A 26,450-nucleotide genomic window follows, 5' to 3' on the forward strand; every position below is an offset into this window, starting at 1 on the left:
CTCATGGGGCAGGATAAGCTGCAAAAACACCAGTCTCCATCGTCAGAAATTTTCATTGGGTGTGGGGAATGGCTTTTTTTGGTTGTCTTCCTTGCCAGGATTCATCAGCATAAGTTTCTCAGGGCAGGTCAGAAGCTGGGAGAGTGCAGCTTGTGGCCGCTGTTCCTACAGTGGCTCTTGTGGTATCTGAAGCCTCTTTGTAGTTGAGAGGTTTTTTTCATCTTAGATATACAGATGACATCCCTCCTCTGCAGTCTGAAAGAAACTGAAAATCCATCCCCAGAGCTCTGGTTTGTTAGCTGGTATGAGGAAGCCCTCTCCTTCTGCCATGAGCAGTGCTGGGCAGTGAAAGACAATGAAGATTCTGAAGAAGAAAGGAGGTTGAGTCACATGATACTTCTGTAGCTCAGATTTTCAAGCAAAGTGACAATCCTGTGTCTGTGAAGGTTCAGAATGTGTGATAAATGGCTTTGTCATGATGCAGTGTCAGCTATAGGAGCAGAGGATGAAAGAGGGCTCAAGGTGATCTTCACTACTCGCTTGGAGTGAGTGAGGTTATTGGGGGAAAAGTGCTCTCCATAGTGGTGGTGGCATGCAGTGCTTGTTTCCCTTTCTCTCCTTGGAAAGCTGCATATAAGCTACCTGAAAATACAAGCTCAGATGTTTCAATGTTCTCTTTTGAAAGGAGCTTGCTCTCCTCCTAGAGCAAAAAGCTGATTTTTCTGCTTTGGAGAAGTCAGGGTGCCTTGGTACTGAATACAAAATCAGACTATTCTTTGCAATTTTTTTTCTGGCTTTATGAGCAAACCTATTTAGAGTTGTCTACTATTTTATGTTCATTGCAGGTACAGAAGGCAGTTTGTCTCTTACCACAGTCGAGCACATTATGATAGAAGTGGTTAAATGACATTTTTGACCCTAAGAGAAATGTACATGTTGTCTTCCCTGTCACAGCTCATGTTTAGCCACATGTATTTTGCAAAGTTGCCCTTTAAAATTATTTATTTGGTTGAGATTTCTCTTCCTCAGTAACACTGAGCAGATGCTCTGTGTGGCTATGCAAACTGAAAACTGATGCCCACAAGAGCTGCCTGTTTGAAAACAAACCTTTGGTGAGAAGAATAATAAAATAACTAAGGTTAGGTATTTTCTTGTTTTTTTACCAAAACCTTTTGGGTGCAGCATTTGATCTAGTGGCAATACAAGCTGTGAGAAATTTGCAATGCAGAGGGCTTTTCCAGTCATATGAGTGCAAACTGTGCTCTGTGTGGGATGTTACCAGGAGGCTTTCAGTACTCACCACTGAGCTTTTTTCTTTTTTCTTTTTTTTTTGTTGTTTCTTTTTGTTTTGGTTTGGTTTTTTTGTGCCTGTTTGTGTTTGTTTGTTTCCATTGAAGTTAGACTGAGCCCTGGGGGAAGCTTGGGATAGATACAGTCTTTCAACAAATGTTTGAGGGGGTTGGAAATGAATGCTGAGTTCTCAGACACGGGGCTTGTTGTTGCTGCTAACAATTGAAAAATAGGGATAAAACCAAACCTTACTGAATATTGCAGTGACTTTCTGGAGTTTAACATTCAGTTGCATGTGAGTAGCTGACAAATGGACTCAAAACTCTAACAAACAAATAAATCTTTCAGTCAATATAAGGACTGAGTGGGGTGGCATTTTTGCCATTCACAACTGTTGTGCTCTAACAGAGGACACTGTTGTGAATTGGAGTCAGGGAAGAGTTGCCACGAGCCTGTAGAAATTGTCTGACTGATCCTATCGCTCTCATATCCTGAAGTCTCTGAGCTTGCAAAAGACATTGATCAATGCATTATAATTAGAGATAAGCAAAGCTTGAAAGATTAATTAGCTAACAGGCAGTTGTATGCTCCAGAGATGACAAAGTGCTTTGTAATGTTCAATATTATTGCAGGTCTGAGTCACGCCTAATTCAAAGAGCATCCAAATCCTGTAGTAGTTACCCATCTGGTCTAAGTCTACTTTTGCTTCTTCAGTTCTCAAAACTTGTCTGGAGTTTTTTATGGCTTCTTCATAATGTTTCTTATTGCCCTTACATTCCTACTCTAATTTTCTTTCATGTGTGTACACATGTATGCAAACACATTTCCAGCTTCTCTGTTTTCTAACAGAGATGAGTGAGATCTGAAGCAACATTGTCCCCTTTCTAAATGGTTTTTCAGTGTGAGATGAGAAGCGGAGGAAAGTCCTCTGCCTTGTTATGCAACCGTTTCCAAGGGGCAGACCAGCTAGGCTGTATTCAGAGCACTGTTGTTTCTGAGACATCCTTCTAAATTAGCAGGCTGTGAGCACCTTCCTCCAGCATTTCCTGACCAATATGGACACCTGCAAAGAAAGTTTCTGTCTGCTGAAAAAGGCCCTCTCTTGCCTGACTTTTCTCCAGCTCAATGAGTGGATATCAGTGTGGACAGAGATGTCAAGTGAGGTCACCACAGCTGTGTTGCATCAGCAACTCTCACAGCAAAGAGGCAAGGCTAGACCTTATCTGTGAGACCCAGCTGGGAGAAATGTCTTTCCAAGGCCAGGAAATAAATCTGATGAGCAGTTTTTCACATGGAGGCTCCCTGAGAGAATAAGCAACCCTGACCATAGCACTGTGCCTGGGAACAGCCAAACTGACTTTGAGCTGTGCACCAGGAACAGCTAATTCTTGAAATAAGCCATTGATTTTTCTGTATTTGAAAGCAAAATGCAATGGTTTAATTTTTGATGAATTTCCCATTTTCCTTTTATTTGCCCCTTGCTTGTATCTCCTGGAAGTACTTCTCTAGGGCTCTGGTCTCTTTTATAAAGCACAGACATCAACAAAAGACTAGGTATCTATCTACAGGTAAGCACAGCACAATATCTAATCTTATAATTCCTATGAGGAATCAGACGTCTAAATACTTTTATTGCTTTGCACCTGAAAAACTGAGTCCTTTTTTCAGTCTCTCTCATATCTGACCTAACCAGACCCTTTTGCCTGGCTCCTTGAAGGTGGATGTTCCCAGGCTAGAAGTCAAATGCTCTGTGGTCTCTTAAGCCATAGGCGAGAAACAAGTTACTGAGTTTCCTGCCCTGGACAAAATTTGTGGCATTTAGTGGAAAACTTCAAAGTGAGATCTTTTAAATGCAAATATCCCAGCGTTAGTGAAATTTTTACTAGCTATGGTTATGGACTTGACTTTACTGAAGTTCATTTTTTATAGAATATTTTATGGAGAACAACACATATATGAACACCAGATCTAAGGTGGCCAGGATGGGTTTGTATCAACAACAGGAAGAAACTGGAGGTGTAAAAGAGCAGGTCAACCCAGAGAAGTTTTGCCACAGCATCCTGGGAAGTCCTGTAGATCTTGAAGATGCTATTCTGAAATTGCAACAGGGGTTTCTATTGGTTATAACCAAAAACTAGGCCAAAGCACTGTTAGTGTCTCATTTGTGCTGGGTGACGTTGCTAGACTAGGGATCAAATCCAGGAATTGAAATAATGGTGCAAGCTGCTGTCAACAGACTTGAAAAGAGGAGCAGATTGGGAACCCAGGGAAAGTGATGGTGAGATTGAAACAAAAAGATGAAAGTTTGGAGGAGGTAGACTTGAGGAAAGCTATGACAAATGCAGCTGACAAAACCTCCTCCTGTGCTCATATAGTAGGAGTCCTCTACTCCTAGTAGCAGCTGGCTTGTGGCTGGGCAGGGACACTCACTTTTTCTAAAGAGTATTTAATTCCTTGAGCAGGACAGCAAAAAAACCCCAAAACCTCTGTTGAAATGACAGGTAAATTCACACCACTTTTATTAATTAAAGAAAGCTTTGAGAGGACTGACAAGCACTTGTTCCACAGAGCTCCCCACTGTTGGTGCTGCTGTCGGTGGCCACAGGGCTGTGTGCTGTGTGTAGCAGTTCAGCAATGTCACAGCTGATTTTCATTCTGACTGCCTTCCATCTTCTCTGCCGTCAAAAGCAGGGCAGCCTTTGGGGGTTACAACTCCAAAGTACTACCAAGTGTCTAAACAAATCTGTATTAGATACTATTGGATAGATAGAGACCATCAGGAGTAATGTGCAACATGCAATAATAATTTCCTACTAAAACTACAGTAGTTCATGCAGCACCTCTATTTAAATGTCAAATGGGAGAAACATAGCTGAGCTTATCGAGCAGCCTGTAAGTAGCCTGGCTGCCCTCTCCCTCTGCCAGGGACCAGTCCCAGTGGGTGCCCTCGTGGCCTGGGCTGGCCAGGATAAGGTGCCCAGACACCTGGTGTCAGTGGCTGTGTCACAAAGACGTGTGATGGTGGGGTGAGTGCTGCTCCTCTCCCGCCAGTCATGGGGCTGCCATCCAGGACGGCTCCTTTTCCTGGCTTCCTGACAGGGCTGGTTCTGTCAGGAGACTCTATTTTCTTGTCTAGAGCAAAGATTATGAATGTTACTTTTAGAGAGCAAACACTGCTTTTTGTCTTCTCCCCAGTGTCTGCTGTTTCCTCTGTGTGCAATAATCAGAGTGTCTAGAGACTTGTGTTTGAGCATCTGAGAGTAGAAACCGTGAATAAGACCACTGAGCCCTGGCCAACAGCCAGTACATGTCTCTGTTGCCCAAGCTGTTTTTGCAGGTTCTTACTGATGTGTTTATAAGACATGATAATGCTATCAGCCATGCTGGTATATCTCTAGTCATGGGGTGGGCATGGGCAATTGCTGATTTTAGTCATCTGATTTCAGTGCACCTGAAACACTGCCAGTACTATTTCTGTTGAAATGAGTGCCCTGGGTCTGCTCTGGGGGGAGCCTGTGTTTGGTTACTCTGAACTTTCCAACTTACCTCAGCCCATCTAGATGCAAGGATATTATGGTGGCACTAGTCTGCTTTTCTCATCTGTATCAAGACAGAATCAAAATTTTTCATGTTTCTCACAAATGAGGGCAGGAGACTCTGACAGTCAGAAAGTGGCTGGTTGAGACCAAGACCAGAGGATCCATCTTCCTTGAAGATGCCCAGATCCTGGTGCAAATGCCTCCTCCTGCTTCTTTCTGCCCAGCCATGCACCCCCACAGCAGAGCTTGCAGTATGCATTTATTTGCCTTAAGACCAATGCACTCCTGTGAAAAGCTTCTGTGTCATTCATGATGGATTTTCCAATGAAAGCCTGACTCAACTCATCAGCACAGAAAAACCACTGGAATTTAAGCATTGTTCTCAGAATAAATTGCTGGTTTCATGACTGGCATGGTTAATAGCTGGGATGTGAATTATAACTTTGGATTACAATTCCCAAACTGTGATAAACCTGTGTGAGACATAATCTAGTCTAAAAATATCCCCTTCCTGGGTGTCCGTTGGCGGGTGGACTTCTGTGAGTGGACAAAATCTGTGCTAGGTATACTCATCTAATTTCCTTGCAAATGTGTTTCCCTCCAGTTCCTCAATCCTACCCTGTCACTTCGGTGCTAAATGAGCATTTTCAGAAGTGTTGAGGGGAGATTGTTTAGTTTTTACCTTCTGCTTCTTTGGGGTGATTGTCAGTCTTCGTACTTGGTGTAAGTAAATCATCCAGATCTTGTAGCATGGGGTTGGTACTGGTTTTGTTGTTTCTCTTGTTTTTCTCCTCTTCACGTTGCTGCATCATTAAAAACCATTTGGTTTAGCTTAAAACTGCAGATATAATCGGTGAAATGGTGGCCTTGGTATCATGGTTGGTCTGGCTAAGTGTTTGTTGGTATGAATGCATTCTCTTTGCCAAGTTTAAGGTGCTGAATCTTGGTCCATTGATCAAGTGTTTTTAGGAAAGAAAGTACATCCCAGGCAGAAGATGAGAGCCTGGGAAGCAATACCTCTGCTCCTGTTATGGCAAAGCACTTGCTCATAACATGGTTTAGAGTCTACCAGACTGCATGTTTCTGCAACCAGCAATCTGCTCTCCCTGAGGTCTTGGTTTATTTTAAATGTGGTGCTCTTGTGAGAAAGGGTGTCAGGGATAAATGCCAGAAGAAGAGGAGCAGGGTATGGCAGAATGGGAATGGGCTGTAGGGCTGTCTGCTTTTACTTATATATTAGGTTTTCAAAAGCTTTTCTTCTGCATAGCAGAGGGAAGAAAATATCCAGGGGCTGTTTCTGCTCAGAACAAGTATGCTGGATGTGGAAGGCAGAGGCTGCATTCTCTTATGCAATGAGTAACTTTGGATGGACTCCACTCCAGCTCCATCCTTCCCCCCAAAATAGTGATTTGCCAATGGAAGGAGTTGTATACTAGAGCAAGCTCATGGCCTTGCTACGGCTGAGTGGTCCCAACCCACAGAGCAGCCTCCATCCACTTGGCAAACCTGACTGGCTTTGGGGGGAGGCATAACACGTCTCTCTGAACTCAGCAGGGGTCTCTGGTGAGCTCCAACTGCTGCCTACCCATGCCATGAATAGGCACCTCTTGTTTCTCACTCCCTAAGCAGCAGGACTGTGCCAATACCCTTCCTTTGCCCTGCCCTGCCCTGCTGCATACCTCTGCTCTTGTCAGCTTGGCTGTCTCAGCAAACCAACAGGTGCCTGTGAGACAAAGGTATGTAATATCTGTGCAAAGGCAGGTGCTTCTCTGGAGGTGTTTCTTTCCTTTGGGTAGCACAGGGCCCTGCTTTGTGATCCCTTAAACTCTGATCACAGCCAGGTTGTGCAGTGTGAAATAGAGAAGCGCCTCTAAGTCCAAGTGCGCTGTAGCATGTGTTCAACTCTTGCAATACTTGAGGGTGCCCTTTGCACCAATACACTTTAGGCCATGTGCATGAGTGATCAATTCTGAATTTGAACATGTGAATGTAATCTATGCAGTCTCATTTCTCAGTGCTCACATCCCCCCTTTTAATGTTGCACCAATCTCTACTTTGCACAGTTTTACTTTATGGAGCGTTGCTTCTTTGACATGGATCCTGCTCTATGCCAGTAATATGGCTGATACCAGTCCTTTGATGACATCACATTCTCTCCTTGATAGTTTGATACTTTGGGCACATCTGTGTCATATAAAACAGGACCAGGACAGAGACTCACCAGCAAAGTTCTGGAGAAAATTGGTGCTGCCAGACCAGCACAAGCCCTAGTACACCTTTGCTGTTTCTCATTGAGAATCATTCTCTGCTTTTGCAGATATTTTGCTGCCAGACCTAGTTAATATTAGTCCAGGGTTCCTTGCACTATTGTTCTCTACTTGTTACAATGTCTTGCAGTTTTGAATATCATGAGGTCCAAATCCTACACTGCTAGTTCAAGTCATTGCACCTTGTCTGTATCTTGCTTTTCCCATCTGCTCAGCAGAGACAGATACCAGCCTCCTTTGTAAGGTGTTTTGAGAATTACTGGGAAAAAATGTTATTGCCATGTTGTTATTTATGACTCATTGCTCTTCAACTTGTACAAAATCTGCCTGTGGTTTTGATAGGCTTATCATTGTCCCTGGGAAATCTCAGGCACCAGAGTGCAGTTTATGGGAAAATGAACTGTAGTTTCCATGAATGAAATTGCAGCCTATTATAAGATGTGACCACTCTTTGCAGTTAGCCATTAAATGCCATCAGAGGGGACTGAACAAGCATAAAATACATCTTTTCCTTGTGTCACCAATGTATTCAGAAGTGAAGAGTGATTTAAAAGCATATGTTACACATCAAAATTGAAGTGCATGGTATTCTAAAGGTAGCTTTGCCAGAATGATACTTACCATTTGCATTTTCTTCTTCAGCTCTGCATTGGCGCGCTGATAGGCTTCAGACACAGAATTTAGGTAATAGATGGCAAGGCTAGAAAAACAAACATGTTGTTGCAGTGATGCGATCAGGGGAGAGATAAGTTTTCACCAGGAGGCAACATTTAATTTTTTGCCTGCCTTCTAATAGCTAGTGTTCCTACCAGCTGGCTCCAAACTGCTTTTACAGTGTCAAGGCTTAGGAAAAATTCAAGCTGCCTTGTGGCATGGTCAGTTAAGATGGGCTGAGCCTGTCCAGTATCTCAGTTCTGCTCAAAGAGTAGAAAATTACCACCCTGCCTCCACCATGGCTCACTATGAGCTCCCTCTGCTTCCTTTCTACCAGCCTTGATGAAACCAGGCACCATCCTTGAGATTGAACAGGCAGCAGTTAACACAGAGACTTTAGGAAAAATGTAGGAGACCAGGGACACAGTGGCAGAACAGGGCCTGAAGCCTCTCCTGAAAAGCAGCGCTCAAGGAGCAGTCCTCCTTCCCGCTTTGTCACAACCAGCTTCATCCTGTATCCCTGGAAGGGGCCCTTGAGAATGAGCAGAGACAGGAACTGAAGGCAAGCAGAAATCAGGCTGGAGCAGAGCCACTGGCTTTTGTTTCAATCTCTTCTTCTTCAAAGAGGACATGCCAAAGCCGGGGAAACCCAAGCCAAGCTGGAGGGAACTGAAAGACAAGCAGGGGATAGGAGAGGGCACGCTGGCTGCCAGCCTTTGGTGCACAGGGAAGTTTGTGTTTTAAAACATGCCTGAGCATCTGGGTCTGTCTCACCACCTCTGACATTCACCAGCCAGTAATATTTCAGTAGTAAAAAAATGTCTCCTCATGCTTCTTTTATTTGTCTAAATTATAAATGTCATGTGCTCAGTGACTCCAAGCCATTCCCAGGAAAAGTGCCAGTTGTTCAGTTCACCAGTATAGTTGGTATTTTCTTTTATATAAAGTAGAAAATTCCCTTATAAAAGTGAAGAAGAAAAGGTAAGAGGAAAAAAGGTTTCCTGAGAGTTCATAACCTGCTTGTGTGGCTGCAGCTCAGGTTCCGCATCCTTAAACTAGACTCAAGGAATTTGATCACAGAATGCCTGACTCTAAGCCCAGTGTATCAGCATATTGGTTTCCATGTGGGAGATCAGGAAGGGGTATTTAGAATGGCCTTTCTTGAGGCTTTTTACAGGGATCTATCTAGAGGAAACACATTTCCTTCCTTTTGCCTAGCGCTAACCCAAACCCCAGTCTCGCTGATCTGAGCTATCTGTCCCGCAAATCCTATAAGAAATTGTTTTATTTGTTCTTCAGTAAAGATGTGGTAGTTTTATTTCTATGTTATCAAGCTCATTCCCTAGAAAATACAACTTTGTAATCGGGGCTTTGTGGCTGCTCTGCCATTTTTTGTTGTGACCAGCCAGGATGTGCTGAAGAACACCTGTCTTCATAAAGATAACTGGAGTTTGCTATTCAAAGCCATCTGAGATGCCATGTACTGTGTTTCTGAGCTGCTTTCTCAAGTTCATTGAATAACTGAGCTAATCCACTTCCAGTTTTTTTCCAGTCCTTTCTCACTCCTTGCATGTGTGGCCAATATCACCTCCAGCCACCAGAGCTTCCTCCCCTGAAAACTCCCGCATTTAACAGGGCATTGGTGGAGAAGGGTGTGAGCTCACCAGGTTCCTCTTCCAAACACTGAGATATAAGCCTAGTCTCACTCCAGAGTGTATAACTTAATAATATGCTTGGCTGTACTAGAGATGTGGTGTAAGACTTGTTTCCTGCACATACCTGATCTAATTCTCCTAAGTGCAGGATCTGTCTGCACAAGTCACGGTATTTTTACCATCCTTTTTAGGTTAAAATGAGTAAATAGTCTGAGGCAGGTAGAGGAGTGACATATAACTTTCTGTTTAATTGGGGTTTTTCTCTAGTTGTTTCTCTAAGAAACTTTGCAACATGAGAACTTGTATTTGATTTAATTAAATGGCATTACCTTCAGTGTAACTATTCAGAATGAAGCATCCCTGTGACCAAGGGAAGCTGTACTGGATCAGCCCACAGGCCCAACTCCAATGTGTGGGGATGGCCCAGGAAGTCAGAGCAGGCAAGCTCTATGTGTAATAGGCATTTCCTCTCTCTCTCCCTGTCTCCCATTGATTAGTCTGAAGTCTGCCTACAGAATTTGGCCACAGCTCTCCTACTGATTTTGATAGCTATGTGAAACCTTGAGAACAATGCCAAAAATATCCTAAGGGGAAAAAAAAAAGAACTACCCTGATCCTAGTACTGCTGAAGGTGCTAGGGATTTAAGTGTGATTTCAAAGCTGAAATGATCAAACGGCACTGAAACAAATTCCGGATGTATTATTTGGAAAATATAAAAATAAAACCCTTAAAACCCCCAACAAAACTCACAATTCTTCACATTTTTGGAATGTGATTTTTGAATGCCCTGTCTTGGCTGTGCTCTAAATACCACCAGCTGTGACAGAAATTGCTTCTCCAAGAGGCACCAGGCTGAGAGTGTCCATTTATTTCCTGCTGGCTACTGAAAGTTTTTCATATGGAAGCTGTGACAGCTTGGATATCTAGAAGGCCTTTGTCAGCAATGGTTTTAATCAACAAAGTTGTGTTTAATCGGGTCAGGTAATTAAATTTTGGGAAACTGGGTTAGGCAAAGGTGAGGAGGGAGGCATCATGCATCTGCTCTAATTCGTGTTATCTCAGCAGAAAGCATATTTAGACCTTCCTAATATCCCAGAATTTTTGTTTTTCAACCTTCTCACCCAACCCAGGCATGTTATATTGCAAGGAAAACTTACACCATTAGTAGAATTGCAGGTATGATCAGTCCTGGATTTGCCACATAGCTGAAGATCTTGGCAACAAAAAGTGGGAAATCAAGCTCGATGGTCTCTTGAATAACATCATACATCCTTTTTTTACCACTGGAAAGACAAACAGCCAGTTAAGGAGTGTAGATTTTTCCTGGAGGGACAAAATGACTCCCAGTCTAAGGATGCTAAGTAGCATGTTTTATCCCTCTTTCAGTGAGCTTCAGCTCAAGCCAAGGATTTTAAAATGCCTTAATTTTAGATTATGTGTTGGTCCATTCATTCCTTCCCTCCCCGCACTGATTATAGGAACAAACCTTCCTAGGCCAACTTGCTCATTTATTTCCACCTGTCCCTGCTTCATGAGTTCTGACTATTTACCCCTCTGAAATATATAAAAACCTACAGACTGCAGTAACCATATATTTTGGATCAATATCTTGTTAAATATGGCTTTTTTATGGTGGAGATGAGTTTCCATATGCAAATTCCAGCTTTCTGAAATAATGAGCCAACTTGAAGAGCTGCTAAGTAATGACAAAAATAGCAAGCTGTGATTATTGCTTAATAGGAAACTCAGTGAAAGAGTAATTTCAAACTGGACTGATAAAGCAGATGAGAGTATTCTGTGTGAAAGGAGAACAAATCTGGGGAAGGCTGGATTTATGTAATTGACCTTCTTTTCTCCCTAGCATCTCTGGGTCTGAGAATGCAGCCCTATCAGTGCTATTCTTCCTACTTAGGCTTATTGCCTCCCAGGAGCTTGCAGGATTCCCTTCAGGAGGGTGTTGGACTCTGTTCCGATGATGAAAGTCAATAAAGGCAAAACTTGGCTAAACAGTATCCCAACTTCATCAACTGCCAGACACTTGGGAGAGCTGAGCTTTCAGTCGAGTGGTGTGCCAGGGTCTGAATTAGGCTGAGTGGCTTTTGAAGGGTTGATTGGGAACTGAAATAGCTCTTTCACACTGCAGATTAGTCATCTCCAAATGATAGTGTGCCTGCAACAAGTTTCTTGTCAGGTCTTCTGACATTGCTCGTTGACACCTGTCCTTGTTATAGAACTGAGAGTATTTTGGTCTCTTGCCTTCTCCCCCGAGCATTTTAGCTTTCTATTGTCATTCTCTGTTAGCAAGCAGATAACCTGAAACAGTGAGAACAGTTTGTTCCAAGCAGGCTCCTTGCTGACTCAGATTCAGCAGGCCCAGGAAATGGCATTATTCAATCAAATTAGACTTTATTGGCAGGTTAATCCAGTCCACTGAATGCTCTGTGCAGTGCTGATTCTGGCTTAATTTAAAAAAAACCAAAAACCAAAACAAACAAAAACCAAAAGAACCCCAGAAATCCACCACAATTTTTTTTTAAGCTGCAGCTCTTCAGGCCCACCCCTATCTATTTCCTGCTATTTTTCAACTGAGGGCAACGCATGAAATAAATATTGTGCTGTGGGAGTTGTTATCTCTATGAAGGAGAATTTGGACTCATTTTGCTCCCACAGTGTTCCAGCCTTAGGGATGTCCCCGTTGTTTTTCATTTACTGGGGGCTGCACCTTGCTGTCCCACCCCTTCTGTCCTCTGGCGCTTTCATCAGCGTGTATTGGGGGAAAGCTGGGAATGATGTAGCAAAGGGGAAGAGCAGACAGGAGCAGGTTCAGTGCTGCCAGCTGACTGTTTACACCCCATAGATAGATGGACATGACCCTTTGCTTCCTATGCTAAGGATTTAAGCAGATGGAGAATGGAGGTATTTCCTCATCTATGCTGGAGTCCAGGCCTTCTAAACTCATGAAAATAATCTCATGTCCCAGAGCACTAAAATGTCCCTTTTTGATGTTTTGCTAGTACCTGAATGGTCCACAGTCAAAGGAGGGAGGCAGGGACATGATGGTGTAAGCCACAGGCAGGAGGCTGAGGAATAGGATCAACAGCAATAGTCCCATGTAAAAATTATTAGACTTGGATGCTTTGAAGACTCTTTCATGAGGGACATTGCTACTCATAACAGCCCAGCACTGAAAATACATGGAGGTTAATAAGCGTAGCACGTTTATACCCACGAGCCCTGGCGCATAAAAGGATCCCATCCTGAAAAGGAAAAGAGAAGGACAGGTGCTGTTTTTTGAAAGACTGGAAAACAAATATTCATGTGGTGGCAAGTTTGGCCACAAATGAAGTCTGAGGGATGACTAGTGCCACTCCTGTGCTCCCAGAGGAGAAGCCACTTGCATTCGTGTTAGTGTATGGTCCCATGCATTGAGAACCAGCAAAGACTCAGCCCTCTTTGAGGCTACAAAGAAAGATTTTCAGTTTGTGACAAAAAATGGCTTGTAGATAGCTTGGAAAATGTCAGGTGAATGCAACCCACAGGGGAAGACCCCCTTAAATCTGCAGAGATGTTGAAGAGTGGTAACAGATAGAAATTATCAGTCCATGGCAAAAAAACTTTCCTCTCAAGAGTAGGGGAGGATGCTTTGTCGTGTTGCCTCTGGTACTGCCACAGCAGGGCAGAGCAGCTCCTGTTTACCCTCCCTTGGGGCAGTTTTGTGACAAACCCTACTGCCCAATTTGATCTCGCTTGCTCTGTTACCACCCTTGCAATGATGAGTAACCTAATGATTCCCCCCAAACCCCTTCTGAAGTCTTTCCCCAGCACATGGACCATTTTAATACATTTTTACCACTGGAAAGAAAAAATCTTAGGAAAGTAAGTGTGGGGCAGGGTTTGCTTGACTGAATTGTTAAAGTAATGCCCCTGCTACTCCTCTTGGATGAGTAAGATGGAATTTTTCAATTTTCACTTTTAGAAAGCCAAACAATGAGAAAAAACAGAACCCAAAGGTATGTTGGTTTATCTAGCTGGCTTGGAAACTTTCAAACTCCACTGACAAGTTTTCTAAATAAGGCAAAAAAAAAAAAGAAAAAGAAGAATCTTACCAAATCATTCCCTGGTTGAAAACCAAACCCAAAACATTGCCACTGATGTCAAATTCTGCATAGGATGGCTGTATGGGGAAAGAAAGGAAAATGTGTTGTTGTTAGAGGTATCTGCTATTGTTTTCTGCTGGGTATATGATGCTTATTTAAGGGTGGTAAGAAGGGATTCCTGGGAAGGGCTCTTGCTGTGTGCATACAGCTTGAATGACCAGCAGCACTGCGAGGAAAGCAACATTGGAACTACTGTGCTGCTTCTCTCTTGGCTTGCTGAAAATTGGAAAGATATATGGAGGTTCTTGGAGCTGCTCTCTTCCTGCTGATATAGTGCCAGCTGCAAGCAAAGGAGCCATGACATGGGGACGGGGTTTAAACTCCAGCTGGTGTGTCTGGTTACGGACTTACAGCTCCACCATGGTAAAATATTGTATGTTTAAACAGTGATAGCAATGAGCTGGAGGGAAAATGCCATGCTGGAAATATCCACGTCTCCTGGTCCAAGCTGCTGAAGAATGGAAATAGAGGCAAAGGGAGTGAAATGTGAGGAAATATATGACCGGATGGGTATTTGGTGGCATTTTACTCTATGCTCGCTGATGTGTTGCTCTGTATAAAGCAGTATTGTAAATATCTAATGTGGGTGCTAATGGTGACAGGTCCAGAACAGGCTGGTCTAATCTATGTAAACACTGGTCTAATAGTATTTGTTGTTTTATAAATCAGTATTCTGTTAGATTTGCCTATGATGAAGCTACTGTTTCTTATCTATCCATCCATCTCTGCTTTTGTGCACAAAAAACTCAGAAGATTTTTGGCAGAGGAAACTGTGTAAAGATTTTCATTTTATGTTTTCTTGGAAAAAAGAACCACTTTTTTTTTTTAAACTGCAATGCAGAAAACAGAGTTCTAAGACATGATGGGTGATGGTCTTGTATGTTTGAAATACCCTCTATGGTATGTCTGTTTTCCATGCCATTTGCATGTCAGCAATTCATAAAGTTGAGGTTTAATATGTTTGTCTTCTATGAAAACATAAGAAAAGCCTAGTCAGAATCTTGCTTAACTGTCTGCTCACAGCTTTGGGAAGGGATGGGTCTAAACATTATTTTCTTTGTTGCTTCTGGTCAGTCAAATGTTTAACTAGAGGTTAATGTGGCCGCCATTTTCCCATGAAAATAGAGACAACTTTCAGTGTCTGCTGTCCTCTGCATTGAGTACTACTGTGTGAGAAGGCTGGGTTAAACAAGAAACTTAATAATTATCTGCATTAGAAAAACATATAAAAATAATGCTGATGCCCACAGATGGGTTGGGTTAGGTGGCTGTTACCAAACCATCTTTGCACAAGCAGTGGAAGCAATTTCATGCTGAAGGGAGGACCTCCAAAATCCCTTGGCCACCCTGGGAAGTGTCCTCTGCCTCCTGCATAAAAAAAATATAAAGAGCTCCACAAGCAGAAAAGTGTCTGTTGTGCCACACAACAGACCTTCCTTGGCCAAAGCCCTCCTCTCTGCTCTTCTCCTGACCACTCCTGGAAACTCTCCCAGAATGACAGCTAGGCAATGGGTGCACTCATCTGCTTGTAATCTTGCAAGGTATTTCCATCTCTGTCTGAATCCATCTGGTTTTGTCTCCTCTTATATGAAACAATAAGAGGATTATTTTCTTCTGTGTTTTATGCAGCTCCAGTACTCACTGCTTTGGTAATGTAGCTTTTATAAATACCAAAGTGCTGTTGTGTGGCACACACACATGAGAGGGGAAGGAAATGCTCCTTGCTCCACTGCAGCAGAAGTAACACCAGCCTCCAGCATCGATCAGAAGATGGTGCTGCAAGTAAAGCAGGTTACTGCCTGTGGGGTGGGCAGTGAACAGGAAGGTCCGGGGCTTTGAGAAGAGGTACAGAAAGGCCCAAGGGTTTGGAGTTATAACAACTGAATGAACATCAGATTACTTTTTTTAAATCCAGCTTCGTGTTTTAAAGTCCTGAGGTGGGGAGGGGAGTTGCACTTTTGTAGGGTTCTTTCTGGCATGGAAATGATTGATACAGAAAAGCGAAGCAGAGACTATCTAAACCAATGAAATTATCAGACAAGACCAGAGGACCACTGGAAGCATTTCTAGCATTTGACCAAATGGCCCTAAATTACTTATATCTTCTCAGCTCTAAGGTACTGACTTACAAATCCAGCCTCCAGGTCCCAGCACCAACAGTAATTCACAAATCTGACAAAACAAGCTCGGATGAAATCTCCCACCAGAATGGTTATGAAGGTCACCAGGATATCGGACACAGTGAGTCTCACAAATTCCTGCAATTTAAAAGAAGGAAAAAATCCCATTTAACTCCTGTAATTTCAGTAGTGCATTCAGGACTGTATTTTTTATTAAGCCATTTGTCTTTATATGACAGCAATCTTCAGAAAAGCATGCCATGAGCAAACTCCCTGCCTGTTTTCAAGCACTCAGCAGTGCCTAAGCTTTGCCTCTGTGCTTGGGAACTACAAGCTCCATTACAGCTGTTAGACCTGATAGTTGCTGCTGGCATTATTGACTGCACTTGTATGCTGTGGCAGCTCATAAAATTGGAGCAGCATGTTAATGCCAGCAATAATACTGGTGTAAAATATACATACACTGAGAATAATTTTGGTTGTGTATAGCTGTGGTATGGCTCAGCTCTGTGACCTTCATGTGGACTCCTGAGGAAATTGCTCAGTTGTAAACAAGAACTACATGAGTAAGTGCAGAGAATGGAGATGTGCAAGACAAGAAAGGCAGAATTGCAAGCAGAAGTAGGACTAGTCAGATGGAGATAACCAGCCCCCCGAGGGTTCTAAAGAAAAGGCACAAGAAAAGGTTTAAAAGTCTAGGGGAACAAAACCCAAGGATCTGGTGGATGGCATCTCAGCTGCGCTGAGGATCAGCCCCTTCTGAGGAGTGACGGTGGCTGGTCTTTTCCCACTCGACTGCAAACCACTTGGCTAGTGAAGACCCACTGGGTATGCACAGAAATACGAAGCCTTGTATCTTGGAAAGGCCTGACTGTGTCAGCCCATAAACAATTGCTTTTACTTTTTAAGTTGTACATAGTGTAGCTGCAGAACTCCTTGGTGCAAGGTAAACGTAGGGTGGATTTCTGTGGTGAAACTAAGGACTTGAAGGCCACCCTACATGCCTTTCAAGAGGGTTACTTTTGCCTAATTCTGCTGTCATCCCATGGCCTCATGATGTGTTATGGGTTGGGACATGTCAGGAGCCCCCTTGGGGCACATCCTGTGGTTGGGTTTTACTCCTGCACCAAATCTTCTCTGCAATGTCAATGAAGTGCAGCAAGAGGTGGAGAAGAGAGGTTTGCTGCAAAGGCACAGTCATGATCTGAATACCACCATGATGCAGGCATGGCTGCAAACTACCCAGTCCTTTGTGCTCCTCACAGCAAGTGCTGCAGAACTCTGTATGCCCTGGTGTCTTTCAGCTGAGGATTTCACTACCATGACTTGAGAACACTGGCCAAGGACTTGCATTGCCTTGCTGCTGCTTTATCAGAGTAGGGAAAAGAGCTGTCATTTGTGAGGAAAACTACAAGCCTGGCAATGCTGAAGACATGAACTAGAAAAACAAAAAAATGAAGCACACCAAAACAACATGGAGACTTGCTCCATAACAAATCTCTTACAATGCCGACAGTTGTCTCCCAGCAGGGTCCCCGGGGCACGTCTGCAGGGTCAAGGGGAGGCGGGGTGGCTGTGCTGTCATTCCCCACAGATGAGTTGTGGTGGCCAAGCAGTGTCCAGTATGTGATGTTCTTTACCACATCCTCTTCTGCCAGCTGCAATGGAGAGACCACCCCCCCAGCACAAACCATCAGAAAACAGAGGCCTTAGTGGATGTGTTTGGAGAAACCCAAGGCATTGGGTTCCTCCCTCCTCCTTACCAGTTACCACCTGCCATGTAAGGATCTGCTTACAACAGAATTATAGTGCAGGGTATAGCACAGAAAATCCTTCCCCAGGAGCAGGGGAGCAGCAGCCCTTCCAGACTGAGAGCAGGTTGGGGCGTCATGAGTTTTGGGGAGCAAAACAACCTGCTCCCCTCACTTGGAGGAGTCAGACCTCCTTCAAGACTACTGTGTGCAGAGGGAGCCTCCACTCAATCCTCCTTCCTCACATTCCTCATAATTTTTCAGGGCAGAGCAAACCACCTCAATTCCTCTAATTCTTCCGAGCTTAAAACAGAATATTTTTTTCTATGGATCAGTTAGACTTTTATCCTTTCCTGCAGTTATCTGCCCACAACATGCTACCAGGATGATGTTAAAGAGGGGAGGCAGGGAAAGAGGATTATAAACTATATCCTCGGGGTCTGTGTTAATAGAAATTGCAAACAGTGTCAGATGGAGAAAAAAATCGAATTACCCTAACATGCTGAAATTATAGGAGACAATATCCATGCTCTTTTCAGGGCTGTGAAGAAGAGCTGGAGACTATGCTTGGTGAGTCTCTCCAGGACACTGCAGCCAGTACTCAAGAGGACTGGGGACAGAGGCAGCACCTGCTGCAAAGGGGGTGTTTGCCCCTGCTGGCTGTGAGAACAGGATGTGCTCCCTCTTGACTCTGGAAAGTGCTAGTGAATGTGGCTTTATGGCTTAGCTCTTACTTTTTCATTGACATCATCCATCAAGGCCAACAAAAATGTGTAGAGGTTCCCAAGGAAGAGCGCAAAGATCCTTCCCAGCTGCCATTTGAGCCCAATGCGGGGATGGTAATTTTCCAATGCAGCAATGGTTTCAAACAGCGGAGGGCAAAACATGCCCAGCAAGGACATCACAATTTCAACCTGCCACATGAGGAAAATGAGATAACTGCTAACAGTAACAACAGTGACTATCTTACTTTGAGCAGAGTGGGGACTGCTAGCAACTGGTTGGATATTTTTGAAGGATTTATAAAGGGGAGGGAGTCAAACCAAACTCAGCTTCTGGCTTTCCTTAGTGTGCAGCCAGCACAGTGTCAGACTGCAGGTCTGGGTTGCATGACTTGCTCTTGCAGGAGCACTTTTGCTGTTATCTCAAAGGAATGAGCTCTGAAGCATTTATTCCCTGTCAGTCCAGACTCATGAATATTTAGGTTCTTCAAGTACCTTGTGGTACTGCTTGCATCAGCTCCGAGGTTCTTATTTTAGTTTCGGAGGAAGCGCAAGACTTGGCTTGTGTGCATAAAGATAATTAGTTGATGCTAATGTTTATTTTCCACGTTCAGCACCTTTGCTTTTGCAATCGGTATTTACAGATTGGAGTGGAAGCACATCAAGGACTCAGTTTTGCAGCTCAAGAAAACATGTCGTAGTGGTGCCTTTGTTCCTCTTTATCATGTGAGATAATAAGTTGTACTATGGTCAGTAAGGTCATTGGCCAGTCAGAGTTGGCTCAGGCATGACTTACAGGCTCTATGGTTTTTTACAGCCCTGCAGTCAGTCTCTGACTCACAGGTCTCTTTGTGCTTTTCTTTTCAGGAGAAGGAATAGTACCCAGAACTGTATTTTTTCAGATCTCAAGTTATCACCAGGAAAGTGTCAGACATTCAACTTTTTGCTTTTAATAGGATTTTTTTCTTTGCAAAATTTTACTGTAATAAATCAAAGCATTTTGTGAGCAAGTGCTGTCTTACTGAAGTTATCTGTAGGAACTGTGAAAATGTGTGACTATGGATTTAATTTGGCATTGATATATAAATATACGGATACATTGAAATTAAACTTTTCCATAGGTCAAAATTTGTGTGTGTGTGAAGAGCTTGAACATGTGAACTTCTCATTCTAAAATCAGACACAGAAAAATTTTGACAACTGAAATTTTTCTGCAGGTTCTAAAATCTTATTCCTGTAATTTAAGGTGGATGATAAAGTTTAGAGTCTAGAGATATGTCTGATTATGGACATTTCTAGCACCTAGAGAGCTTTCTAGTACAACAGAGTTTGTAAGAGTTAATATGTAACTTGATTCTTAACATGGTGGTCAGTGTTCCGAGTGCCGAAAAGCCATTGATTTTTATTGTGATTTATTGTAAAACTATTTCTCCCTCTCTGCAGGAGTGGTTTATTTGTCATAGAAACTTTCTGTGAGAACAATGTGCTTCCCAGCTACAAAAAGTGCAAAGGTACTGAAGGGGACTAGTGAACTCTGGCAGAGAATCCCTCTGCCTTGGATGCTCTCCTCAGGTTGTGGCAATGATTATGCTGATGTCCAAGGCAAATTATCCCAGCAGAAAAGTGAAAGCAAAGTTTCCTTACCTCATTTCTTTCATACCACCCAGCGTTTTGCATTTTGGAAAATGTCTGGGAGCGTTTCACCACAAAATAAATGAGGTAGCCACTCCCACACAGGCAGCATATGATGAGGACGTTGGCCAAAACCCGCAGGAACCTTCTCAGGTGGATATTCTCATCCTTGTTGCTTTCTTGTTCATCTACAATTGACTCCTGAAAAAACAGGAGTGGCTCAATGAATTGAAATGAATATCTTGCAGCACTGAGTATAAGGCAACATCAGGTGTTTTTTCACCCTGTGAAATGCAATCCCATGGTATTCTGGCTATATTCAATTTGATAGTTTGTGTTAAATTTGAACTAAGCTTCATACAGGCATCCTGGTTTGTCTGAAAGATATCAAATTACAAAGAGCCTGATATGTCCCAGAGGAATGTTGGGGGGGAACTGCACTCTAAAGTAACACAAATTTTTAAAAAATCCTAAATACAAGAGATAGGGGGATAAGGGCCCAGAAGCTGGAAATACCATGGATCAGCACCATGTCCTGTTCATATGGAGGGATGCAGTGTAGGTACCCAGATTTCCCCTTAAGCCTCTACCATGGTAGGCACTGCATGCATCCAAGAAGCAGACAGGGAAATGCTAGCTAGGTTTACCTTGAAGCTGGTGGTGATGGATGCAAACTTGTTGTCTGCTGTCTCTGCATTGCCAATGAGATAGTCCCAGCTGGTGAACATTTTCCAGCTGAAAACAAAGTTGTCATCGTCTCCATCTGCTGTGCTTTCGTTGGCATTACGTGCCATCCTGTGCAAGGACACGTGCAGTGACAAGGTCAGACAGTGTTTCACAGAGCCCCCACATCTCCTTCAGCTTTGCAAAGCAGCACCAGTGGTGTGGGATTGCTGGTGGGTGGGATGACCATTCTTGGGTTTTGGACATGACTAAAATGTTCACTGGACCTTGGCTTTAAAAAGGACTGAACTGTGAAATGGTGTCTCTGGGGCTACACAGGTCTCATATTAAAAGCAGTAATATAGAAAAAATTAGTACAGGTGATTTAAGAGGTTGAGGATTGCTTCCACCAGCTAGTGCCTGAAGAAAGTCTATTTATGGTGGTCCTAGGCCACAGTGTATGATTTATGGCTACCTTTAGTTAGTAAATTTAATCAAAACACCCTGGTACTCTCCAACGCAGACATTGCAGCACAAAGTTTTAGTGAGACTTCACTTGCTGCACAATGCTGGAGCCAAAGAGCTCGCAGCAAGTCAGGCAGGGAGAGAAAAAGGATTATTCTTGTTAATCAGCATAAGAGCAGATATGGCTTCTGCTGTTTCCTCTCTATTATTTGATCTCTGAAATCCTCCTGTAAGTCCCAGTAGAGTTCCTAGCACCAGTCCCTCAAGGAAGGCAAGACAACAGATGCTGCAATTTCACGGCAAATGTACAGAAAATCCCCATGTCCCACTCCAGCCAAAGGCCTAAGAGGCTCTTTCTGCTGCAGAGCAATAGGGCATATTTCAGCAGTGGTACAAAGCCATGGGCTTAATCTTTCTTCCAAAGAAAGGAAGACTTTAACATGGTGTGTCCTTCAGGCAGAGATAGGGAGTTTTATTTTTTTTTTTTTTGACTTTGCAGAGACCATCTCAGCAGCAAGAAGTGCCTTGGCCATGTCCTCACTGCCTTGAGGGTGCTGCAGGAGCCTCACTGGTGCTTGGGGACACTGCACAAGGGGCACAGAGATTGTGGCCATTTTTAAGCTCCTCTGACTGACTTAGGGACACATCAAAACAGTCTTGCAGTATTTGGCTCTTCTCTACAACCCTTGCACCATCTGTGTGACCCACATTGGCTTTCAGGAATGTTTATTTTGCAATGAAAGAATGGAAAATGAACCTCTGAGATTTACTGCAAGTAAAATCCTCCTTCATCTACAAAATCTATCTATTTGATGGCCCTATAGTAATGTCAAAGGAAAGGTTAAAGTGGTCCAGTGGTGAGGAGAAGAAAGAAGATGGCTGGAGTAGGAGGTGGGAGGGTTCAAAATAGTACAGATGAGTACATGGATGAGGCAGGAGAATGCTCAGGTCTACCCAGCCCACCAGGGTGGTGGATGGGGAGGCCCAGTGCATGAAAACAGCAGGCAAACAGCCCCTTTCCTCACATTCCCCCAGTCATCCAGTAAGGCTGGACCAAGCTGTGAGCTGTGCCCATGCAGGGGGCCCCTGCTGTGACACACAGCCAGGAGGATTTTGCAGGGAGGACAATGTCAGTTATACTTACGATCTTATAACAACCATCAGGCTGTAGCCAAATACACTGATCCCAACCATGAAATATGCCATTGGCAGCCTGTATTTTAACCAGCCAATTGTCCTCTGGTTGTTGTAGTAGCCATAAAAGAGTGCAGAGTACTTGATGTAGCCCTGGAGGAAAAGCAAAAGCAGTCCTCTGTAAACTGTGCACCTTTTCTTCTGTAGGAAAGAGGTTTCTACTGAAAACTGAAGATTTAAAACAAGGGAAATCAACTCAGAAAATTTTTAGTGTCTCGTTTGTTTGCTGTCATGTCACCTTTGAGAGGCATGAGTTTGTCTTTCTAAGAGGGAGAGCATGTCAGAGGATAGTGGCTCAAAACTAAGACACAGTTTTGATCCATCACTGTTTCATCCTTCCCAGAAAAAAATCCTTACTGCTCTTTGTGATTGTAGCCCACCTGCTTCTCTAAGCCAATATCAAACACTCGTATCTTGTAGAAATGTTGTAGCAGAGAGCTTTCCCACCATGATATGAAACTTTTCCTTTCAGGTAGGAGACAGCTGATGCTTGGCACCTTGCAGATTTAGTTCCTTTTACTGGCTGCCACCTGCAGAGTGAATATAACTACAGAGTAAAATCAAAGAATTACTTTCCTGGGGAAAGCAGAACTCAGACACAATATCAACCATGTTGTCTCAAGATCTATTTTTTGCTGTACAAACTGTTGGGCACTCAATGAGTGTGCAGATCTTATTTGCCTTAGCAATCTCCCTGTTTTTCCATCGTATCACATCCAAGTTGATGTGTATCATTACCTAATGTATTTCTCTATTTTTTTCCTGTTGCCTTTCAGCTCATTATTAAGTGCACTTAAATCAGTCTGGACATGATAGTTAACAAGCTCCACCCTCTCATCAGTCTTTGGAAGGACTAAAACTGAGACATAACTTGAAGCTTTGTATCAGAGGCTGTATAATGGGTCTTGTTTAGAAACACTGAATGGTTTATCTGGGAAGGGACCCTTGGAGGCCATCTAGTCAATCCCCCCGCTCAAAGCAGAGACAATCACAACATTAGGTGTTGTGGTTGAAGGCTGTGTCCAGCTGAGCTTTGAAAACATCCAAGGATGAAGATCTCACAACCTTTCTGTGCCTCTCTTCCAATATTTGACCACCTTCACCTTTCATTCCTAATCTAATAAAAATCTTTGTTATCCCTGGGTGCCATGTTAGCTGTGTGTCTGCCCTGCACAAAGTGCAGAGCCACAGGTGCAGGATCACTCTATGGTTTTCTGCCACTGGAGGAAACAGAGGAAGCCCATGGCTGGCACACCCCTTGAACAGCTGGTTGGTGCTTGTAGCCTGTTACATATAATGTCTGCCAGAGAGGTGTGGTGAAAAAAGCCTTGTAAAATATAACATCCCTGCAAGGCACTAGTGAAGTTTGTTTCTCAGCTCCTAATTCCAAACCTTTGTCTTTTTGATTCATCGTGTGCTGGGGACTGAAAAATTAGTTTCTCTGATCACATCATCCAGTATGTTCTTTAAACTCCATTTGTGAGACGTGGTGTCTGGTGTCCAAGTGAGATTTATTCCTTTCTACTACTCTAAAAATCCATGATGTGGTCTCCTTGCTGCCAAAGCATACATTTTCCCAGCTCCTCTCTCTTAAAGGGTATTTTTCAGGATCACAGTATTGACTCTTCCTTTTATGCGTGCTCTGAAATATGTTTCCCCATTGCACCTCTCCTGTGGAGCATGCTGGAATAAGCATCTATTCATTTTCAAAGGGCAGGCCTCTGTGAAGGGCTTCATTTGGCATCTCCTGGCTGCAGAAGGTATCAGTGTACAATGTTGCCCCATAGCTGGACAAATTTGCACAATTGCTCCCTGATGTCAGGCAGCAAGGGAATGGATACTGGACGGGGACCTGTATGGCAGAGGGGTTCAGAGGATTGAGACCTCAGTGACAGCAGGGCCATGTAGGTTCCAAGTCAGAGGCAGGAGACTGGCAGGTCATGGGAGCCAGCCTTTCATGTAATGATACAGGAACTCATCCAGAGACAAGTTTCCCTATTGATAGGTCTGTGGCTCATGGTCTTTCAGACAAAATCAGCAGCAGCAGTTCAGCAACACCCCTTCAGATTTTTTTTGTTTGTTTTGGGGTTTTGTTTTGCCTATTTTTTTTCTGAATTAACAAGTTTAAATGTTGCCTCTTGTATTTTTACAGTACACTGCTCAAATGAGCCTTTTATTAAGTGCTATGCTATTAAAATATCCCTAATTCACTTCTGAATTTTGAATTCTGGCATGTGGGTGAAAGTGCTGGGAGAGGAAGAGCTAAAAAGCATCCTCAGCAGAAAATGTGTGTGTGTGTGAATGAAGGCTTGACCCTGACAGATTCCTGGACACCAGTATTTGAAGTCTTATTAATAAATTAATTTAAATAATCTGTCTTATAATAAAGTAGCTTTTGGTTGGGTGTTTTGTTTGTTTTTATCTAAGAAAATTGCAAAGGGGTTTATTACAGAAGGACTGGACCCTGTGCTTGTAACATGTGGGCCAGTGCCAATAAGCATTAAAAAATATTTCCAGAAGTAGCAACTTTGAAAGTCAGATCCCAAGGTATTGGTCACAGCAGAATCCCTTCACTTCCTGTGCACACCTTTTTTTTTGGGCTGCCCCCTAAAAAACACTTAATCTTTTTGGCCTAATTCTTCAAAGTACCTGGGGTGGGAGGTGAGCTGGTGGGTCAGCCAAGTACTCACAGATAACTTGAAACTTGAGCTTTCCCTTAGGATATAAGTTATAAACTTTGGTTCCTACTTCAAGTTCATAAAAATATGTCAGGGTAACAGAGATGGCAGGCATGTGAGGAGCATGTTCAGTGGTCTGGCAAGGTGCTCCCTGCCCATGAAGGGAGTTCACAGCTTGAACTCACCTTCTAGCTGCCAGGTTTGGAGCAGCTCCAGCCTTTCACCTGCATGCTTGCTGCCTTTTGAATTGGAAGCAAAATGGCTTTTGTGTGAACACACATATGTGTGACATGTGCCAGCCAGCACTTTTGTGTATGAAAGTTGTTCACATCCATATGTGTCTGCATGTGTGCATGATGTTTTGGCCAGAAATCTCTGGGCATCCAGAAAGATTTTGTTGCAACAAAAGACAGGTGTCTTCATCTTCTGGTAGAAATAGGTGCTCATTTATCTTAGAACAAATTTATCCTTGTAGCACTACTAACTTCTGAAGGGTTTTAGGAGGTGTTCAATGGATCTTTGATGATTAACCCTCAAATGCTTACCTCAAAATCCCAAAGAACTGAAAAATCCATGGCTGTTGCTTGTTCAGCCCGGGGTACAGTTTTCCTTGGCATGCTCCCATATGGCATTCCCATCAGGATCTGGAGAACAATTAATAATGGTGATGCATGTATAGTGTAACACACCAAACAGATTTCATGGTTCTTTTTCTTAATGAATCTCTTTTGGTTTGTTTTTGGTTGATTTTATTGCTTATTTTATTTCTTAATACTAAAGCATCAGTTTAAAATATTTAGAATTAATTTCACCCAAATAACTGGAGGATTTCCCTTTCCCTGGCCACATCCTTTGCACAGGAAAACATTTTGCTGAGGAACTGTATCCTTCAATGAACACCTCCAGCTGAAGTGTCCTTAGTCTAGCAAGAAGTTCTTTGATTGAACTTCATGGGTCTGAGGCAGTAAAGGGATTAGTTTCATCTATTTATGCAGGGCTCCTCCTCTGAGAGGAGTCAAAAGCACCAGGTCAAGCTTGCAGTGTATTTTGTATTATAGAGTCTTGAATTGAAAAGTGTTCTCAAGGTGAGGTAAAAGGCAATTAGTTTGGGCAAAAATCATACGACAAAAAGATGTAAGGAACAGTATCAATGGCACAGCCTGTCCTAATGGCACCATGCAAAGCAGGTCTTGCAGCTGGTCCAGCAGCTGTTGAAGTCCAGACAGAGAATGGCAAGGGCTATGGGAAGTTAATATATTTACAAGCAGACTCTGACTGGTGCTTATACCAAAATATCTCATTAGCATTCATAGTTTAGAAGGGTCCTAGGATATAATCTATCACTTATTTTTTAGGGCCATCTAATTGCATTGGAAATAATTTATGATTGAATGTTTATTGCCCAGCTACTCTCCATATCGTAACAGCTCAGTAGGCAACGAGTAACAGTATGCATACTTTGGAGGCAAATGCTTCTATCATATGCATGGTTCTTAACAAAACACATTTATATTGTTCAGTGCTAATGGTTATGTCTCTTCATCCTGGGAGGAAACTGAGCTTTCCCTTTCAATAGTGTGAGCAAGCACATTAAGGAGAACAAAAGCATGGTCCTCAGGAGATTCTTCTCTGCATTTTTGCTTCATAAAATTCTGCATTGAA

At 43.1% G+C, this 26,450-nt stretch overlaps 1 protein-coding gene across 1 annotated transcript in view; it reads right to left on the bottom strand.

Annotated features, from left to right (window-relative positions):
• Window positions 1–4,168: 4,168 nt before the first annotated feature.
• TMC2 (transmembrane channel like 2) overlaps window positions 4,169–26,450 on the bottom strand; it is a 30,167-nt gene continuing 7,885 nt past the window's right edge. Inside the window, exons 8-20 of the mRNA XM_071560278.1 lie at window positions 25,334–25,432; window positions 22,061–22,203; window positions 20,436–20,583; window positions 19,801–19,989; window positions 18,169–18,348; window positions 17,189–17,341; window positions 15,693–15,821; window positions 13,513–13,580; window positions 12,424–12,663; window positions 10,564–10,689; window positions 7,718–7,796; window positions 5,512–5,632; window positions 4,169–4,422 (exon numbers count right to left, since the gene is read on the bottom strand). Coding sequence (XP_071416379.1) covers window positions 4,169–4,422; window positions 5,512–5,632; window positions 7,718–7,796; window positions 10,564–10,689; window positions 12,424–12,663; window positions 13,513–13,580; window positions 15,693–15,821; window positions 17,189–17,341; window positions 18,169–18,348; window positions 19,801–19,989; window positions 20,436–20,583; window positions 22,061–22,203; window positions 25,334–25,432 — 1,929 coding nt within the window. The remainder of the gene's footprint in view (window positions 4,423–5,511; window positions 5,633–7,717; window positions 7,797–10,563; window positions 10,690–12,423; window positions 12,664–13,512; window positions 13,581–15,692; window positions 15,822–17,188; window positions 17,342–18,168; window positions 18,349–19,800; window positions 19,990–20,435; window positions 20,584–22,060; window positions 22,204–25,333; window positions 25,433–26,450) is intronic.

This window comes from Pithys albifrons, chromosome 7 (assembly GCF_047495875.1).
Source record: "Pithys albifrons albifrons isolate INPA30051 chromosome 7, PitAlb_v1, whole genome shotgun sequence".
Taxonomy (NCBI): Eukaryota; Metazoa; Chordata; class Aves; order Passeriformes; family Thamnophilidae; genus Pithys; species Pithys albifrons.